This window comes from Dendrobates tinctorius, unplaced genomic scaffold, assembly GCF_039654945.1.
Source record: "Dendrobates tinctorius isolate UK_male_01 unplaced genomic scaffold, ASM3965494v1 ptg000079l, whole genome shotgun sequence".
In the NCBI taxonomy this organism is placed as follows: domain Eukaryota; kingdom Metazoa; phylum Chordata; class Amphibia; order Anura; family Dendrobatidae; genus Dendrobates; species Dendrobates tinctorius.
The window spans coordinates 8598210-8619833 of record NW_027361747.1 but is presented as its reverse complement, the minus strand read 5'-3'; the positions used below and the strand labels follow the sequence as shown (position 1 = coordinate 8619833).

General features: G+C 44.2%; 1 protein-coding gene across 2 annotated transcripts in view; it reads left to right on the top strand.

Annotated features, from left to right (window-relative positions):
- The window catches only part of CORIN (corin, serine peptidase), a 562174-nt gene that overhangs the window by 145345 nt on the left and 395205 nt on the right, over nt 1–21624 (top strand). For both annotated transcript variants that reach the window (XM_073583463.1, XM_073583464.1), the window contains exon 2: nt 1450–1594. In XM_073583463.1, the coding sequence (XP_073439564.1) occupies nt 1450–1594 (145 nt within the window). The remainder of the gene's footprint in view (nt 1–1449; nt 1595–21624) is intronic.

The following is a 21624-nucleotide window of genomic DNA, read 5'->3' as shown; positions in this document are numbered from 1 at the left end:
GTTTCTCACGCAAGCAATGACTAGCCAGGTCTTTCACCGGGAAGGAACAACCACAGGAAGGGCAGTCTCCAATGAAGGAAACCACCTATGCCAAAACATGGTATCCATCCACAGACAGCTGTTTCGGGGTATTGCCCCTCATCAGTGTGGAGTAGGAAACTGGCGAGTAGGAGCAATGCCTAGTAAAAGACTGTGAAAATGAGGATGATTGACCTCATGGAGATCAACATCCAACACTGCGGAGACACCATCACATGTTTCTCAACGCAGTGATTCTAGAGCAATGCCCCCATCCCTTATGGGAAATATGCAAAAACATGTAAATCAATCAGCCGCGGAGACACCATCACATGAGAAACGTGATGGTGTCTCCGCGGCTGATTGATTTACAGGGATTTTATAGGACTTTACAATATAGCAAGCCTACTTAGGTTTATTTCATATACATCATTACTGGCAATTTTTCTGGTGAATAAAATTTGAGCCACATCATGAATTTTATACATTGTGTTGCACAATAAGAGTAGAGGCTTGTTTTACCATATTGGAGCTATATATTGGGCGCAATTCACATGGTCACTTTGTTTGGTGACGTTTATTTGTCTGTGGTTGGAATTGTTGGGAGATACCCCATTGGTGATTTATATCCCTCATGTATTGATATGCACATCTCTTGGATTACATGTTTTTAATATTGTTTAAATAAAAATGAATTTTTTATTAGTACCATCATTTTTGGAGCCTTTGATTCATTTCATAGGTCCAAAACCGTGATTAATTGAATTTAGATTGTTGGTACACACCAAGATTGTTCATGGTGATATTTGAAATTGGGCAAAAAGATTGTGACAAAATTGAATTATGGCAGACTCTCACTCATCTATAATTAAGAGCTGCAATGAGCTAGTGTAGATTTGCTAGGCTATATATACCCCCATCCTTCCCGCTAAGCTCCACTTATTTTTTTTAAAAATTACACCCTAAAAGACAATTTATAAGAATTGTTAATTTCCGTATAGTGAAGCTTTACAATTAGTGATGAGAGCGAGTGCTTGTTACTCACTCGGCTTTGCACCGAGTATCACGGGTGCTCGAGTGACATGTTTGAGTCCCGGCTGCTGCATGTTTAACGGCTGTTAGACAGCCACAAAACATGTGGATGTTGCTTGACAAACTTGCGTCCGCGGGGACTCGAATATGTCACTTGAGCGCCCGCGATACTCGAGCAACCTAGGCAAATTCGAGTAACAAGCATTGCACTCATCACGTATTAGATTATGCTATGCACCCATCTTAGACAGTAAAATTTGTTTTATTTTATTAAGTGTTATATGTTTGTGAATGTGTAGTTATTATTAAGTGAATTATCAATTAGCAGAAAGCAGCTGGTAAGATGATTCTTGGCAACAGGCAGACTGGATAACACTAAGATGTGTTTTTTTTCTTCAGGTCTTTCGAGCAGATGAAGATAATATGGGGGATGGTTGTTCTCAAAAGTTGGCGTCTGCCAAATACCTACGGGTTTTGCTGCTCATTCTGATTCCATGTATTTGTGCTCTAATATTGTTGCTGGTTATTCTGCTAAGTTTTGTAGGTAAGTAGAATACTTTTTAACCTTTTTGTGGAATACTTTTTAACTTTTTACTTACTGTCTGAACAGTGACCCAACTTTAAGCCCCTGGGCTCCAGTTGAAAATCTGTAACAGGACCACTCAACTATGATGTGTCATATAAAGTGGAGTTTTCTGTGACAAGGCAGCTTTGAGGCCAAGATGCGACCAGACCTGGACTGGCCCATAGGGTAACAGGGGAATCCCCCGGTGGGCCCTTGTGTAGATCTGGGTCCCCTACCCCACTATATGGGCAGTACTTGGCATAATTCACTTGATTGACTCTGTACAGATAAAAACAGAATATCATCATTCAATAACCAAACTATCCTGTTTATTATTATATAGAGATATAGGTAAATTTGTAAATGAGGGTAGTGTAATATTTCTATGCAGGTGACAGTTCCCTGAAAATTGCCCACCTGAAAATTGCCCACCGGAAAATTGCCCACAGGAAAATTGCCCACATAGAAAATTGCCGACATGGAAAATTGCCCACACGGAAAATTGCCCACAGGAAAATTGCCCACACGGAAAATTGCCCACAGGAAAATTGCCCACACGGAAAATTGCCCATATGGAAAATTGCCCACACAGAAAACTGACAATTGCAGCATCACAAAGTATGATTTTTGAGGTGCTAGGTAAGAATGTTCACATGATATGTGATCAACTTGTGATTTACAGTTGATCTAGTGCAAAACTGCAAAAATGAAGATCTGTGTTTGTAGCAGTCTGTCATTATCAGCAATAGATAGATATAGTCTGCTCTCATCTCTCACTGATTCTGCCTTACTCCTCCCGCCAGCCCAAAGCAGCAGCACATGCAGAACCAGCAGCAGTGTGATGCAGACGAGCCATCACTGCTATCAGTACTCACAAAAGTATCACTGTATTATCTGTGGAGTTACATGGGACTGCAGGTCACATCTAATGCATTATCATCTCAGTGGGAGCCCACCAAAAGCAGGAAGCTGCTAGCAGAGATAGTTGTTCCTGGAAGCCCAGAAGGCACAGCAGAAAGGTGAGATTCTGCCTCTTGTACCACCTAGTGTACTTGCTAAGAATGTATGTTTTTTCAGTAGAGTAACTGGAGTCCGATGGGCCCCAGTGCCAAATTTGGACCTGCCCCCCCCACACACACGTTGGTCAGATGTATGGGCCCCTGTATTGTTCTAAATTCTATAAAGACATGAATTGCCCCTTTCATTATGTAGTAAAATGTCCCCCATCCTGGTATATATGCCCATCACCCTTGTGAATATGTCCGCATCCTGGTATACAGTATATGTCCCAATGCTGGTATATATGGTCCCCATCCTGGTATGTATAGTCCAAATGGTCTCCGTCCTGGTATATATGCCCAATTCCTGGTATATATGTCCCCATCCTGGTTTACATGGTCCCCAATCCTAGTGTATGTGTCCCCGTTCAACCCCTAATGCATAATTAAAAAGAAAAACATTCTACTCCCCTTTCCTCTGCTCCCACGTCGCCCAGTGTCTTTTGTATCCACCGCACAGCCCGGCAGCTGACATAGGAGTGTGCACCATTGTCATGCACTGCTCCATGTGGCTGCACCTCTGACATTAGCTCACAGCCACTGCATCTGTCGCAGTGCAGCATGTATCACAGTGCAGCGACCTGACGGGACTCTGCAACACCATGCATGTCATCTGGATCTGCGTCTTCAGTGAGGATGGAGATCCAGCAGAAGCAGGCATCTGTACCCCCGTGCCTGTTCGTAGCTTTAAAACAGTTGTTGCACCTCTGTGTTTTTTTCTGTTGGTGAACCAACAGTCTTACCAATGTGTGTTCCCCTCACCCTGTGTTGTCTGTGGTGTTCTACCCATGGAGATCAAGTGCAGGCGTTCAGTAGGATGAGCCCTGGTTTTTGCGGGCTCCCGTAAGACAGCCAGGTCAGCAGACAAGAGCACCCACTGACCGGTGTGTCTCCATAGTGATGTCACTGACCAACACAGGAGCCGCTCTCCCATTGATTTCAGTGGCAGTGAATCTGGCGCCTGCACTTCCTTCCCTGTCCACTTATGACTACCAAGAGTACGGGTGTGTGCACACGTAAGCGTTTTTTTTTGCGTTTTTACCAGCAAAAACGCTTAAAAAATGCTTACAAGAAGCATCCCATTCATTTGAATGAATTCCACACTTTTTGTGCGTATTGATGCATTTCATACTATCAACGCAGTGGTGGCTTGGAAATGCCGACTGCATCGCTCTTCAAAGTGCAATTCAATTCTCAAAACAAAAGATGACAACGTAGTTCAAGAGCCAACAGAACATTATCATGACTCCTGCCTCAAAAAGCAGAAGCAAATGTGCTTCTGTGCTGCAGAGCATCTTACCTAGAATTGTATATTATTCTCCTGCCCTGCAGAGCATCTCACCTATACCTGTATACTATCCCCCTGTCCTGCAGAGCATCTCAACTATACCTGTATACTATCCCCCTGTCCTGCAGAGCATCTCACCTATACCTGTATACTATCCCCCTGTCCTGCAGAGCATTGAACCTATACCTGTATACTATCCCCTTGTCCTACAGAGCATTTATCCTATATTTCTATACTATTCTCTGTCCTGCAGAGCATCTCACCTATAATTCTAGATTATTCTTCTGCCCTGCAGAGCATCTCACGTATACCAGCATACTATCCCCCTGTCCTGCAGAATATTTAACCCATAGATCTATGCTATTCTCTGTCCTGCAGCGCATCTCACCTATAACTCGCTTCTGTTTTCCTGTGGGTATTCATGTCTGTGGGCAATTTTCTGTGGGCATTTTTCACATATCATGTGAACATTCTCACCTTGCACCTCAAATATCATAGATCTGAAACGTTGTGATGATGCAATTGGCAATTTTCCGTTTGGGCAATTTTCCGTGTAGGCAATTTTCCATGTGGGCAGTTTTCCATGTGGGCAATTTTCCGTGTGGGCAACTTTCCGTGTGGGCAGTTTTCCGTGTGGGCAATTTTCCGTGTGGGCAGTTTTCCGTGTGGGCAATTTTCCATGTGGGCAATTTTCCTTGTGGGCATTTTTCCTGTGGGCAGTTTACCTGTGGGCATTTTTCAGGTCACCGCAGGTGACAAGTGGGCCCCCCCAAAGTCATTGTTACTGGTGGGCCCTTGGCACCCCAGTCCGACACTGGATGTGAGTGCTGACTCTTGAACGCCTTTAAGTATGAACTAAAATGTCTCATCAGAGCAATCAGAGCAATATTTTCAGGAAATAGTATATTGGATTCGATTTCTGCACTGTAGAGAAGAATGGAGTTTCTAGATTACCAATGAATATAATATCCACAGTATATTGGTTTGAGAAGATTTCCGGAGACCAGTTCAGTCTAGAGTTTTAGTTTGTGCTAATTTGCATTAAGCTGGGAATTTTGGGCAAAATTAAGAGGCATTCTGAGAGCTCTACCCTTGTGTGCTTGCTATGGTGTTTCATTTGTATTTCTTTTCTTTTGATAAATAAAAATTAATATTCAATGTATTTTTGAGCTGACTGCAAAAATAATTTTGTGGCATGTTTCTTTCAGTTTAGTTTCTAAATACCCTAAATTACATTTTAAATGTATCATTATGGTGTGAATGTTTGAAATGTGCATACAACTGATTGGAAAAAATGGGAATCGGTTTTGAATTTTTCTGTTACTCCAGAGGTTTGGGAACTGACCATGTCTCTAACGTATTCTGCTACCATGTCTATGGCTCTCCATGAGTCCTACTTTAAAATCATATCGAGATGGTACTATTCGCCATCTCGTCTAGCTTTTATCAACCTCCCCTCTCTGTTAGAGGGATTGCGGGCATCATGGTAGCCTTTCCCATTTATTTTGGTTTTGTCCACATCTTCGGCATTTTTGGGACGACATCTCCTCTCTTATTTCTCATATTTTAAATCAATCAGATTTTTCACTGACTCCTCAGTTCGCCCTGCTCTCGTTGGATGCAAGTCGTTTGAATCCTTCTGTTAGGAAATTGGTTATTCATTTACTTTTGGTTTCTAAAAATGAAATTGCGTTTTATTGGAAATCCACTCGAGTGCCCTCTTCACTCGATATCATTGCAAAGCTGACTTTACATAAGTCATATGAGCAAAAATTGGCGTTGCTGAATGGCTGTCTTCCTTCCTTTATAAAGAAATGGTCTCGCTGGCTGGAAATGTTTCCATGAGTTCTTATTATTATTATTTATAGTCTGGTTGTGTTTTTTTTATTTTTTCTTTCATGTGTCACGAATGCCTCATAATACTGCATTTATGTATGCTCTGTTATAACATTTTTTGGAAAAGGGAAATTAAACCCCCTCCCATCTCATGCTGTTATTGCAATCGGCAACATTGGTATATTGTGATTTTGGTGCAAACGATGTCTGAATTATATTAAATTTATGGTACTGATTAAGAATATGACTTTGGTTTTGCTAGATTGGCTCAAGTTTTTGAGATATTTAATAGTTAATTAATTAATTGCATCAGAATTCTGTCTTCAAAAAGTTGCTTTTATAGCATTGTAGGCCTGCAAATTGAAATTTAAAATTATTATATGGGATATTTTATTACCTGAGACACTGTTGGAGTCAAAAGACAGACCAAAAGCTATTGCATTTGCAATCACACACAAGTCGATTTGGGGGAATGCATTATTTACAAGGATGAATTATCTCAAAAACTGGAACCAATTCAGCAAAAGTAATGAGATTTTCAGCACCCTAAAAATACCCTAAATGCATAAAAATAATTTGGCATCTGAAAAAATTTTTTTTTTTAGACCTGTGTAATGGCATCACAGGGTTTGAATGGCTGAGATTGGAATTTTTGTATGATTGCATCATTTTTCATTTTATCTTGCTTCAAAATTACAATTTCAAATTGTCTATATATATATATATATATATATGTCTATTTTTCGGATTATAAGACGCTCCGGATTATAAGACGCACCTCAAATTTTGAGGAGAAAAATAGGATTTTTTAAAAAAAATAAAATGGTGGTGCCTCTTATAATCCATGCATCTTATTGCTTACTGGGGCCGGGGTGCTGGAGGAGGCAGGAGTGGGGTGATGCTGCAGGCCGCAAGCCACAATGAGGGGGTGTCTGATGTGCAGTGTGCCGCTGCAGGTGTCCAGTGCTGCGGGTGTCAGGTGTTGAAGGGGTGTCCGGCGCTTCAGGGGTGTCCAGCGCTGCTGGGTTGTCCGGTCATACAAGGGTGTCTGGCGTTACGGGGTGTCCAGCGCTGCGGGGTTGTCCGACACTGCAGGGGTGTACGGTGGTGCTGAGGGTGTGTCTGGCGGTGCTGCGGGGGTCTCCGGTGCTGCTGTGGGGGTCTCTGGTGCTGCAGGGGGCTTTGCCAGCATTTTGTGAAAGGCCAGAGCCCCCCGCAGTTTTGTGGTTTCCTGTGCGGTGGACTCCGGGAAAATGGCCGCCGGGGCGCAGCGCATGCGCAGATGGAGATCTCAGCATCAAGATCTCAGGAGATGAGATTTTAGAGCTGAAATCTTATCTCCCGAGATCTTGATGCCGAGATCTCCATCTGCGCATGCGCTGCCATCTCGCCAGGCCGCAACCAATCAGCGACAGGCGCAGCTGTTTGTAACGGCAGGCGCAGGCCTTAATCTGTAAAAAAGAGAATTAAAATAAAAGTTATTCTCACCTTCCGACGGCCTCCTGTCTTCTTTCCACGCGCCCGGCCTCACGTTCCCAGTAATGCTTTGCGGCTTAGACCGCTGATGACGTCACTTTCGCGAGAGCGAGAAAGAAGACCGACGTCACTCTTGCGAGAGCGAGAAAGAAGACCGATGTCATCAGCGGTCTAAGCCGCAAAGCATTACTGGGAACGCGAGGCCGGGCGCATGGAAAGAAGACAGGAGGCTGTCGGAAGGTGAGAATAACTTTTTTTTATTTTCTAATATTTTTGAACAGGGCCGCGGCAGTGATTGGTCGCGGCTACAGGGCCGCGTTGCTGATTGGTCGTGGACAGAGGGCTGCGACGCTGATTGGTCGCGGCTACACAGAAAGGGGGGTGAGGGGACCATGCATACCAAGAAAGGGGGTGAGGGGACCATGCATACCAGGATAGGGGGGTGAGGGGACCATGCATACCATGAAAGGGGGGTGAGGGGACCATGCATACCAAAAAAGGGGGTTGAGGGGACCATGCATACCAGGAAAGGGGGTTGAGGGGACCATGCATACCAGGAAAGGGGGGTGAGGAGACCATGCATATCAGGATTGGGGGTGAGATGACTATGCATACCAGGACTGGGAGGTGAGGGGACCATTCACACACCAAAAGGGGGGTAAGAGGACCATGCATACCAGGATTGGGGGGTGAGGGGACCATGCATATCAGGAAAGGGGGGTGAGGGGACCATGCATACCAGGAAAGGGGGTGAGGATACCATGCATACCAGGATTGGGGGGTGAGGGGACCATACGTACCAGGAAAGGGGGGTGACGGTGAGCATACATACCAGGATTGGGGTGTGAGAGGACCATGCATACCCCGAAAGTGGGGGTAGGAGGAACATGCATACCAGGAAAGAGGGGTGAGAGGACCATGCATACCAGGATTGGGGGGTGAGAGGACCATGCATTCCAGGATTGGGGGGTGAGGGGACCATGCATACCCCGAAAGGGGAGTAAGACGACCATGCATACCAGGAAAGAGAGGTGAGAGGACCATGCATACCATGATTGAGGGGTGAGAGGACCATGCATTCCAGGGTTGGGGGGTCAGGGGACCATGCATACCGGGATAGGGGGTTGAGGGGTAGCTTGCATATCAGGATTGGGGGTGAGAGAACCATACATATCAGGATTGGGGGGTGCATTATTGCATTATTATTAAATCTTCAAAAATAAACTGCATATATATTCTAGAATACCCCATGCGTTAGAATCGGGCCACCATCTAGTAATTGTATAATTCCCTTTAAGTGACAATGTAAGTAAAATAAACACTAAGTGACTGATGTAGTTCTCTGTTTCTCTTCTAATTAACCTACAAAATGTTTATTGAGTCAAGTTTTACTTTCAGTAAAGTTAGCAAAAATACCAAGGTCAGTGGCTGAAATGAGGGTCAAATATCAACAGTTTAAAGTGTCTAAATTAAGAACAGTGCATCAGATATACAAGTGAACTGCTGGTGTATGTACCAGTGTATGTAAAAAAATAATGGAAAGTGCAAAGTTGCCAGTTGACGCAAATATCTCCTGGATATAAAAGTACTAATCTGAATCTCAATATTAGATTGCCGAATGCCTTGAGAAAATGGGATTTTCCTTTAGTATAATGTATTTCTGCAGTCAAATATGTGAGTCACAATCTGGGCATGGCTTTAAAGTGGACTTGGCTTTCTCAAAAATCAGGTTTTAAATTATTGAAAAAACCTTGTTCAGTAAACCCATATACATGAAAAGTCTAACATATAACACCGAAACTGCTGGCAGACAAATCAGCATTTGAAATCTAATACAGATCTAAATTTATATTATTGTTTATGATTGAGTGCTGACTCTTTGCTGCCAAGCGTTTGTGTAATATTGCATTTGCATGTGAACGAGCGCCCACTTCTCCCACAAGCTGGAGATGGAAAATTGAGCCAGTGGATTAAATATATGATAAATTCTTTCAAATCTCTGTTTTTCATATATGTGATCTATCCCTGTTTTTAATTAATAGAAAATGTACCCCTTATCATCTGTGGGTTCTTTCACCGATTTTCTGCAAAAAAACAAAAACAAAGACATATTTGATTTTGATACAGGATACTGTAAGGATTCCGGACTTTCCTTTGTTCGTGTTTGCCCTTATTCAAGATGGAGTCTTGTATCTCGCCCTGTCATGGAACTTCCTGTCTGTTTTGTGATTTAAGTCCGGGTCGTGAGTTCTTCTTTGCCTGAGTATTTTGTTGCTGTTGGCTCTTGAGCTCCTGCGTGTTTACTGGTGGACTCCCTGCTGCTGCTCATTACTCAGTCCTTCCCCTCTCCATGCTCTGCTGCCTACAGTCCCCTGTGCTTCTCCCTGATAACTGCTATCTGGCTAGTGTGGAGCTGTTCGCCTCTAGAACTGCTGTGGCCAGTAAGGAATCTTGACGTCACAATCTCCTCTTGGTTTGTATTTGTGTGGGCTGCGGTGCTGGATTTGTGCTGGACTTTCAGCCCCAAATGTACTTGTGGTGACCTTCCCCTTTTAGTGCTACTCCTGTGAATTGCTGGACTTGTACGTCTAGGTGCCGTGTGCATTTTCACCTATATGATTGCTGGACTTCTACACGTTAGTGTGGTGTGCATGCTCATTCATAATATCACTGGACTTCCTCATTAAGGGCCGTGTGCTTCCTTTCGTATATACAGCTGGACTCTCACGTTTAGTGTCTAGTGCACACCTGCGTCATATTACAGTTGGACTGGTTCATATTAGCGTTCGCACACCGCTCTTCAGTTTCACTGGACATTACTATATTGGAAGCTCTTAAATTCATCCGCAATCTAAATTTGAATGCCTGGGGCCTCCGCTTCACAGCTAATGCCTCCACTAAGTCCATCCGATTTCTCGACCTGTTCGTACATGTTGACAAATTGGGACGATTTTTCACCACCACACATTTTAAAGAAGTAGATGTGAACAGCTACCTTAGTTTCAGCAGTGGTCATCTACCCAAGTGGATTCAGAACATTCCATACTGGCAATATTGGCGTATGCGAAAAAATTGCACAGAGGAAATTGACTTCATTGAGGAGGCAAAAATTTTGAAACAGTGGTTTCAGCAGAAAGGGTACCCTAAAAAATTGGTCCAAGATGCACTCCTGAGAGCCAAAACTTTGACACAGAAAGACTGTATAAGCAAGATTATGAGTAATAAAACCGCTTGTTCTTCTGGTACGGAGCTAGGTAGATGGAGTTTCGTTACCACTTTCAATCAATCCTATGGGTTGATTAAGAAGCTCCTTACCAAGTACTGGTTCATCCTGAAAGGGGACCCAGTTCTGACCAAGCATACTCCCCCCCCCCCCCCCCCCCGACCTAGAACGGTGCTCCGCAGAAACCGCACGTTACGGAACCTTGTTGCACCAAGCAACACCACCTTGAGTTCAGGCTCCCTATCCTCTCTCCCAATTTCTCTGAACCCTGGTTGCTATGCATGTAGAGCCCCCAAATGCCTCTGCTACACCTCCATTTTAAATGGGGTACATGAATTTAAATCCAACACTACAGGTACCTCATATAAAATCAATTTCCATGTTAACTGTCAATCCATTTTTGTGGTGTACTTGATTGAATGTGGTTGTGGCCTACAGTACGTAGGTCGAACCATACAAACGATGCATGCTAGATTGAACAAGCATCGACAGAATATCCGAAATGACTTTCTCCTGCACAGCCTTTCTAAACATTTTTTAACTGTGCATCAAAAAAATCCAAAAACTTTGAAACTACCGATTATTGACCACATACCTGATACCGTGGCTGATCGCTTCAACAGTTTAATCAATAGAGAAAGCTTTAGGATATTCAAGCTTGGCACACTTGCCCCTGAAGGTCTGAATTTAACTATTGATTATTGATAACGTGACCAGATAACTATTTGCCTTTTTATCATCAGTGCGTTTTACCTAGATGCTATTGTTTACATGTTTTTATTATTAATATGGGTTCTCGCTTTTTTATTGGTCTTTTTACTGGTCTACTAACCTGTTAATAATTTTATTCAGTTTTATCTATATTATTTTATTGCTCCTTTTTGCACATTTTACACATTTAAAACTTGTTTACCTCATGCTGTTTTATCACACGTTCTATATAGGTTGTTTTTATCTTTTTTTTTTTTTTTATAATATATGATGTCATCTTGTCATAACATGTGACTATCATAACATGTGACTGTTTTGACTGTTGTGATTGGCTGCTTCCCATTTAAATACCCCATCCCCTATGTCATTAATAAACTTCCACGTGATGAAGACGGATCCTCCGTCGAAACGTGTTGTGGTTTAAACCCATCTCTTGTCTGAGTTTCTTTCCTGTGCTCCTAAGACCGTTTTCCATTTTCTCCTTGCTACTGTACTATCCTCCATTGGAGGTTTTCGGCTGGAGCTGCGGTGGAGACCTCACATCCTTGTCTGCCCCTGGGTTGCTTCCTAAGCGCTTCTTTATGACCGCTTATCACTGACTCTTATTATTCTCTCATTAGTGTAGGGATAGGATGGAGCTGGAATAAGGGACAGATTATGAGTGTGTTAAAAGCCGCTGCGTGTACTCTGCACCCATATCTGTGGGAGTACTGTCCTCTAAGCTGCTGAGTGTACTCTGTACCCATATCTGTGGGAGTACTGTCCTTCAAGCTGCTTTGTGTACTCTGCACCCCCGGTCTGTGGGAGTACGGTCCTTTAAGCAGCGGTGTGTACTCTGCACACCCCGTCTGTGGGAATAGGGTCCTTTAAGCAGCGGTGTGTACTCTGCACCCCATGCCTTTGGGAGTACTGTTTTTTTAGTCGCTGTGTGTACTCTGCCCCCCTCCACCTGTGGGAGTAGTGTTCTTTAATCCATTGTGTGAACTGTGCACCCCACCACCCCGCCTGTTGGAGTAGTGTTCTTTAAGCTGCTGTGCGTACTCTGCACCCATATCTGTGGGACTACTGTCCTTTAAGCTGTCTTATGTACTCTGCACGTACCTCTGCCTGTGGGAGTACTGTCGTTTAAACCGCTGTGTGTACTCTGCACCCCATGCCTTTGTGAGTACTGTCCTTTAAGTCGCTGTGTGTACTCTGCACTCCCCCGCCTGAGGGAGTAGTGTTCTTTAAGCCATTGTGTGAACTCTGCACCCCACCATTCCACCTGTGGGAGTAGTGTTCTTTAAGCTGCTATGTGTACCCTGCACCCATATCTTTGGGACTACTGTCCTTTAAGCCACTTTGTGTATTCTGCACCTACCTCTCCCTGTGGGAGTACTGTTCTTTAAGCCGCTGTGAGTGCTCTGCACTCTCCCTCCTGTGGGAGTACTGTCCTTTAAGCTGCTGTTTACTCTGCACCCCTTGTCTTGTGGGAGTACTGTTCTTTAAGCCGCTATGTGTACTTGTCATCCCTAGACCTGTGGCAGTACTGTCCTTTAAGCCTCTGTGCATACACTGCACCCCGTTTGCCTGTGGGAATACAGTCATTTGACTAGTGTGTTTTTTAGTAGTCTGGGAAATAAATAATTGGCATCAACCATTTTGTTGCCATTTCTATGCACAAAAGAAAATATTTATTCTGGGACAAGCATGTGTTTTTTAGTAGTCAGTAAATAAATAATTGGCATCAACTGTCTCTTGTTTCTAAGCCCCCAAAATAATTTTTCCGGACTAGTGTGTGTTTTTTAATAGTCTGAGAAATCAACAATTGACTTTAACCATCTCTAGGCACCAAATAAATAAATGGGATCAACAGTCTAGTTGCCATTTCTAGGCCAAATAAATAATTTTTCCAGGTCACCACCTGACAGCACATTGGATGACGTCCTTCTCATCCGTAGTGGGACAGGAAACCACGAGAGTTTAAAAGGATCCTCCTTTTCCCATCCCTCAGTGTTTTTCCTGCCCCACTGCGGATGGGAACGACGAGAGAAGATCCGGCCGTTCCATGCAGATGGTCAGGATCTGGGGGGCCCAGCCTCATCCTTCCTACCTGCTGAGTTCTGCAGCTGACACCCGATGGAGGGTCCCTCAGCTTCTCCGGTGTAGCGCTGCTCCCGGACTCTGGGTCGCTTCCTCCTGACGGGGGCTCTCGACCCTGGACGCCACCACCGCCAAACTGCCGCTGGGGGTTTCTGAGCCCACAAGCGGTCCTCCTACAGGAGATTACCGCCGGGTGGAGCCGTTGTGTCCAGAGGAGCCGCTATGGCCGGAGGCAGGAGCGCGCAGTAGCAGGCACGCGTCAGAGTCTGGGGGCACCCCAGGGCCGGCCGACCCACCGGAGGACGCACAGGCCAGGGCGCACGTCAGAAGACCGGGGGGCTCGTCGCTTCCGGTGCGCACGTCACGGGCGCGTTACTTCCGGTTGGACGCATCACTTCCGGCCGCGTCGCCGCTAGGACACCTCAGGCAGCGACCGCCCGGTACCAAGCACACTGCGGCGGCATAGGCCCATCAGGAGAAGGGCAGGCATCCGGAGGCTGGATCGGAAGCGCAACAGAGGCGGTATGCAGCTCTGCTCCACAGGGCAGGCGACAGGAGGGGCCCGTCACCGCTTACAGGTCTGTGTCTCCACAGTGGCAGCAGACAGCAGCGGTTTCCATCACCACCGGGAAGATGGAGGACCAGGCGAAGACAGAGGCAGGAGCAGAGTGCCAGGGTCACGTGAGTAACCTCTGAAGAGGTCACTGCAGAGCCCAGTAAGGATAGACCCCACAGAACCCATATTTTATATGTTCTAGGGGGGAACCTCTACCTCTGAGAAAATGGAGCCTAAGCGGAAGGATAAGAAGTGTCCGGTTTGCTCTAAGAAGCTAAAGGACACGTGGTAAAAGACCCTCTGTGACGCATGTGCAAGGCATATAATGGGGGAAGAGCAGGCTACTTTTATGTCCAATATGAGGGCGATAATTAGGGAAGAAGTGCAAGCCTCAGTATCCGGCCTAGCCACTTCCCAGACCCTGCAGGCGAACCCCCAGTCATCCAGGAAAAGACAGAGGGAGTCTGATACGTCATCTGAAGGCATTCTATCTGACTCAGATGCAGAGGAAGAGGAGATTAGAGAACACCCAGAAAAGGGGAGAAAATACCTGTTTTCGTCTGGGGATACAGACTATGCGGCAGACTATGCAAATTGAGGAACCCCCTCCTTCCCTCTCAATACAGGACGAAATGTTCGGGGGTTTACGCTTCCAGACTTCAATGGTCTTCCCAGGAAAACACCCACATACGGGCGATGATACTGGAGGAGTGGGTGGAGGCAGAGAAAAGGTTAGCTATTCCCAGGGACTTTAGGTCGCGTCTGCCGTTCGACCCTGAGGAGATTAAAGTCTGGGAGGAGATCCCCAAAATTGACATTCCCATAGCTAAAGTATCAAAGAAGATGGCAATTCCGTTCGAGGATTCCTCAAGTTTGAAGGAACCCCTAGATCGGAAGGCAGACGGGCTCTTAAAAAGAGACTGGGAAAGCTCTGCAGCGGTCATAAAGACAAATATAGCCGTGACATCGGTAGCGCGCTCCATGCATCTGTGGATAGATGACCTAGAGGAGCATCTGTCAGTTAGAACCCCGAGGGAAACCATCCTAAAGTCACTCCCCTTACTTAAATTAGCTACGGGGTTCTTGGCCGACGCCTCAGCAGAATCAGTAAGGTTCTCGGCTAGAAGCCAGTCCCTGTCCAACACAGTCAGAAGGGCTATCTGGCTTAATCGTTGGACAGGCGACATGCAGTCAAAAAATAAACTCTGCTCAATTCCTTTCTTGGGGGGCAGGGTCTTCGGGCCCGTGCTTGACGACATTTTAGAGAAAGCGTCGGATGAAAAAAGGGGTTCCCTGAGGAGAAACATAAAAGATACAAGCCCTTTCGTAGACCCCGTGACAACCAGAGAATGGACTGTAGTCCAGGGGGAAAGGGAAGTCGGGTCGATGGAGCTATGCCAAAGGAGGCGAGGGTAGAAATAGGAATAGAGATAACATCTTTTCCGGCCCAGGGTCCAGCTCCCGGAAAAAACGACGCCACGAGAGTAGGGGGGCGACTGCTCAAATTCTCGGGAGAATGGCAGAAAGTCACCTCCAGCCCCTGGGTATTACAGGTCATCTCGAAGGGGTACAAAATAGAATTCAACTCCCTGCCCCCGAACAGATTTCTGGTGACCAATTCACGTCTCAGTTCAGCTTCCCCCATGTGGTTGGACATCCAAGACCTCCTGGACATGGAAGCAATTACTCCGGTTCCCGCTCAGGAGGAAGGCAGAGGACACTACTCGAGCCTCTTTGCAATAAAAAAACCCTCGGGGGAAACCCGAACCATAATAAACCTCAAACCTCTAAACAAATGGGTATCTTACAGGCGCTTCAAAATGGAATCGATAAGATCCACGATTCCTCTTCTGGGTAAGGACGTGGTAATGTGCACGTTGGATCTAAAAAACGCATATTATCATGTCCCTATCCACCTGGATCACCAAAGATACCTCAGGTTCGCGATCGAAAGAGACGGCACAATATACCACTATCAGTTTCGTTGTCTACCCTTCGGCCTAGCATCAGCTCCGAGGGTCTTTACAAAAGTAATGATAGAGGTAGTGGCCTACCTAAGGGCCCGAAATATCACGGTGGTCCCATATTTAGACGACTTCCTAATTATAGACGATTCAGCAACCCAGCTCAGGATCAACTGTCAATCCTCAATCTCCACGCTGCAGAGTTTAGGATGGATAATAAATTGGTCAAAATCAGATCTCATACCCAAGCCCAGAGTAAAATTCTTGGGGGTCATGTTAGACTCAGAAAGAAGGATGTCGTAGCTACCAGCCGAGAAACAGACTTCAATGCCGAAGAAGATTCGTCAGTTTTCAAAGAATCGGGCTTCGGTCAGAGATGCAATGAGGATCCTGGGGCTGATGACTTCTTGCATTTCCTGTGTCAGATGGAGTCAGTTCCACTCCCACGACCTCCAACACACAGTCCTAGCGTCCTGGGACAGAAGGCAGACTTCTCTGGACAGCAAAATACGGTTAACCCTCCGGGCCAGAAGATCGCTACTATGGTGGACCTTTCCGAGAAACCTAAAAAGGGGTGTCTCATGAGTTCAGTCCCCGGAGGTTGTAGTGACGACGAATGCAAGTCTATTCGGCTGGGGCGGACATGTCGCAGGAAAGTATTACCAGGGGCGATGGAGTCCGGAGGACAGCAAAAGATCCTCCAACGTCAGAGAATTGCATGAGGTCTGGAAAGTGCTGCTTGTCGCCAGGTCTCACGTGAAGAACAAACACGTCAAAGTCTTGTCGGACAACACCACAACAGTGGCCTTTCTCCGTCATCAGGGCGGACCAAGACCCCACACTTCAGGCCTTAGCAGATCAGATTTTCAGATGGGCAGAGAGGGAAGTCCTCTCAATCTCGGTCGTGCATCTGGAGGGCTCCCTGAAACCAGATCACAGACTTCCTCTGCAGGAGAAGGGTAACTGCAACGGACTGGGAGCTCAACGACGAAGTGTTCAGCAGCCTGTGCGATCGTTGGGGACAACCAACGGTAGACCTGTACACGGAAAAAGAGAACGCAAAACTCAAGACGTTCTACTCCCTGAACCCCTGGGAAATCCGGCAGGAATAGATGCCCTATCACAATCTTGGATCAGGGGACTGTTGTATGCCTTCCCGCCCCTAGCCTTCATTCCACGGGTCCTCAGAAAGATCTGCGAGGACAGAGCCAGCATTATATTGGTAGTTCCCTACTGGCCAAGAAGAAGTTGGTTTCCCCTACTCAGGAAGCTAGCGGGCGAGGAACCCATTTCCCTACCAAGAAGGAAAGACCACCTCCATCAAGGTCCGGTTCTACGTCAAAAACCAGCAAGAGCAAGGGGTCTATCTGACGAAGTCATTTCTACCCTACAAGCAAGCAGAAAACCCGTGACCGCGGCAATATATAATAAAATCTGGAAAAAATTCTGCAGCTTTTGTGGGGAGGAGACAGTCGGAACTGACCAACCCGACATCCCGAAATACTTGACTTCTTGCAGGAAGGGTTCAGGAAAGGCCTTAGACCCAGTACTCTGAGAGTACAGGTATCAGCCTTGAGCGTGTTCTATGACACAGCCCTATCATCACACCCATGGGTAGCCTGGTTCTCGAGAGCTGTGCAAAGGCTTAAACCCCTAATTAGGAACAGCGTACCACCTTGGGACCTTAACCTAGTCCTCAATACGCTATGCAAGCAGCCATATCAGATAGGTGCAGAGATAAGTATTCGTAATCTCTCTCTCAAAACAGCCTTCTTAGTGGCAGTCACCTCAGCCAAGAGGTTAGGAGAACTGCAGGCCTTATCAACCCAGGATCCCTACTTACAGGTGTTTAGTGACCGTTTAGTGTTAAGACTCGACCCGGCCTTCCTACCCAAAGTCGCCTCAAACTCCAACATGAATCAGGAAGTAATACTTCCTTCCTTTTTCCAGTCTCCCAAAAATAGCAGAGAAAAAACCTACCATAGCTTGGACGTAAAGGAAACTGTGCTCAGGTACCTGGATGCAACCAGACCCTGGAGACAGGACAGCAATCTCTTTGTCCAGTTTAGAGGCCCTAAAAAAGGGAAAAAGGCATCAAAGTCGACAATAGCAAGGTGGATTAGATCCACTATTGGCATAGCCTATAAAACGCAGGGTCAAAATCCCCCGGGGAACCTTAGAGCCCACTCAACCAGGGCAATGGCCGCGTCTGGGCAGAAAGGGGGGCCTCGGCAGAGCAGATCTGCAGGACAGCATCTTGGACTAGTCTTAGTACTTTCTCCAAACACTATAAACTAGACATAGCATCCACACAGCTGGCATTTGGGAGAAAAGTGCTCCATGCAGTAGTCCCGCCCTAGGACCAATATACTTTGGTACTACTCCAATGTGCTGTCAGGTGGTGACCTGGAAAACGGTAATTAGACCTACCGGTAATTGTGTTTCCAGGAATCCATCCTGACAGCACTGTTAGATCCCTCCCGATAATACTTTCCATACAACTGTGATGTAACATGTGTATGAAGAATGTTGGTTTAAATAAAATCTATGTTTGCATCCATCCAGTGGTGTTACTTTGTGAAATCACTGAGGGATGGAAAAGGGAGGATCCTTTTAAACTCTCGTGGTTTCCTGTCCCACTACGGATGAGAAGGACGTCCTCCAATGTGCTGTCAGGATGGATTCCTGGAAACACAATTACCGGTAGGTTTAATTACCGTTTTCAGGACAGCTGAGTGTTTTCTAGTTGTGTGGCAAATAAATAATTGGCATCAGCCGTCTTATTGCCATGTCTCGGCCAAAGAAATAATTTTTCAGTACCGCTATGTTTTTTTTTAATAGTGTGGCAAATAATTGGCATAAGTCATTTCATTGCCGTTAGTAAGCCAGATATATACTTTTTCAGTACCACTGTGTCTTTTTAAGTAGTGTGGCTAGTAAATAACTGGCATCAGCCTGTTGCACAGCTCTTTGAATACCCACAGTTGCAGTAGAAAACTTCACAGAGCAGATTACATGGGATAACAAGCTTTTACTTCTCAGAGCATGAGGTAAAGGAAAAATGCACAGTCATACAATGCTGCATCATCAGGAAGTAGGAAATCAAAACAGAAAACTGACAAAAGAGACCTTTTCTCTTACAACACTTTAAGCAAGGAAACTTTACACAACATCGCCATCTATTGTCAGATCAGCATAAAGTCATCCTTTACATAAAGAAGAAATCCACAGCTGTTGCATATGCCAACACCCTTTCTCAACAGTAAGGACTTATTCAGTCAAACCTATTTTCTTCATTAGTCTCTGTTTTTCAGCATTCAATGCCTTTTGTGAATATGTCTGCTGTCATATCTTTAGTTGGACAATATTCTAATTTCAGGATTCCTTGTTCCTGATGATCCCAAAGAAATGATACTTCACATCAGTGTGCTTGGTTCTTGGGTTAACTCTTTCCATTTGAGCAAAAAAAAAAAAACATCCTTGATTGTCCTCATTTATTTTTGTTGGTTCCAACTGTGGTTGTCCTAGTTCTTTTAGCAATTGTCTTAACCATAGAACTTCTTGACTTGCATGTGCTGCTGCAACATATTCTTCTTCTGTTGACGACAGCGTTACTATTGATTGTTTTTTACTAGTCCAACTAATTGGTCTGCCTGAAAGAAAGAAAAGATAGCTATTGGTAGATTTTCTGTCAGCCCAATCTGCATCAATGTATCCAGTTACAATGCATCTATTACTTGTAGGCAGTTTCAGTTTAATATTGCTAGTTCCTTTTAAATAACTTATTACTCTCTTCACGACATTACAATCCACTTTATTTGGCTTAGATTCTTTTCTACTCAGAATTCCTACTGCTGCTGCGATGTCTGGCCTTGTAACAGTCGCTAGATACAGTAATTTTCCTATTGCCATTCTGTACTCTTCATTACATTACATTTTTCTCACTATTCACCTCTTTAACATAATTAGTTTCCATTGGAGACTTTGCTATTTTTGCATCTTTCAATCCAAATATTTCAGTTATGTCTTGAATCATTTGATTTTGATTAAGTAAGAAACTTCTATCTTCTTCTCTTTCTATCTGTATTCCTAGGTACTGTTTCACATTTCCTAAGTCTTTGATCTCGAAATGTTGATTCAGGATTTTTAGTATGTCCTCTTTATCCCTTTCTTTTTCAAAACAAATTAAAATGTCATCAACATATATGAGTGCAAAAATCCATCTGTTCATTAGTCTTTTTGTGTACAGGCAAGGATCAGCTTTGCGCCTTTGAAATTTTTCATTTGTGAGCACTTCCGTGATTTTATCATTCCATGCTTTAGCTGCTTGTTTTAAATCGTAATTAATTTTCTGTTATTTGCAAACCATATTTGGGTTACTTTCATCTTTGAATCCTGGAGGTTGTTCCTTGTAAATATCTTCTGTTAAACTTCCATTAAAAAATGCTATCTGTACATCCAGATATTTCAGTTCCATTTGTTTCATTGCTACAACTGCAAACAAAGTTCTCATTGTAGTATGTTTGACAACTGGAGCAAATTTTTCATCATCGTCTTCTCCATATTTTTGAGAATACCCTTTAGCTACGAGTCTTGCTCGGTATTGTTCAATTGTGCCATCTGTTGGTACTTTACTTTAAAAACCCATTTACATCCTATAGCTTTTCTTCCTTCTGGTAATTCTGTTAGTATCCATGTCTTTGAGTCATGCATGGATTTTATTTCTATTTCTGCTGCTTCTATCCATTTATTAGCTTCTTCTTCAGGAAGTCTTAGATATGTCTTCCAAAGAGGTAGGTTCATAAATTTTACTTGTACTTGCCTTGTATGAGAGGCGTTTCGGTGGTTTTCCTTTGTTTTCTCTTGTTGAACATCTTGGTTCGGTGTCTGTTTGTAGTTTTATCTCTTCATTTTCAAAATTCTGTTTTTTTTATCAATTTCAACTTGTTTTTCATCAGATATTCCTTCAGCTATGTCACTGCTGTTTTTCTCATTTTTTGTTTCCAGTGAAATCATAGTGTCTTCATTTAGATTCCCAAATCAAGTGGTCTTGTGCTTTTTGTTTCACTTTCTTTAGGAATAGATAGCCTTGTGGCTTTAAATTTTATATAACATTCACATTTTGCGGTAATTGAGCAATCAGATATCAATAGATCCTTTGTCAATTTTTTCCTTTGCAGCTCCATTATACTTTCAGGATGTCTGTGTCCTAGACGTCTATGCCACATGTGAATACAGTTCTTGTGATCATGTGTACACAACTTCATCTGTTCCTTTAATGTGTCTAGATGATATAATTGTTCATCTGCCTTGACATTGATTATTACCTTATTTCCTGCTAGGATTGTACATTCATCATCTTTGAATTTTACAGTAAGTCCTTTAGCTGTTAGACGTTTTACAGATAACAATCCTCCTTCTAATCATGAAAGGTATAACACATCCTGTACAAGTATTTTTAAATCATTCGCAAATTTGTTGGAACAGTTTAGTATTCCTTGTCCAACACCTTCTGCAGTTATTTTGCTTCCATCTGCAAGATAAATGGCTTCCTTATTATTTAAATCAAGTTTAATAAAGAAATTTTTATTACTTGTCATGTGACTTGTTGCTCCTGAGTCAATAAACCAACCAAATGATGATTTCTTATCAGTTACTTTAAATGAGCCATTCCAATTATTTTCACATGAATCAGAAATTGTGTTTTTCACCTTCTGTGTATTCTCCCTATGGTGTAATTTCTGTTCTGCTTTCCATATGGTTCAGTCTTTCTTTAAATGTCCTTTTTTCTTACATCTGAAACATTCTCTTTTCT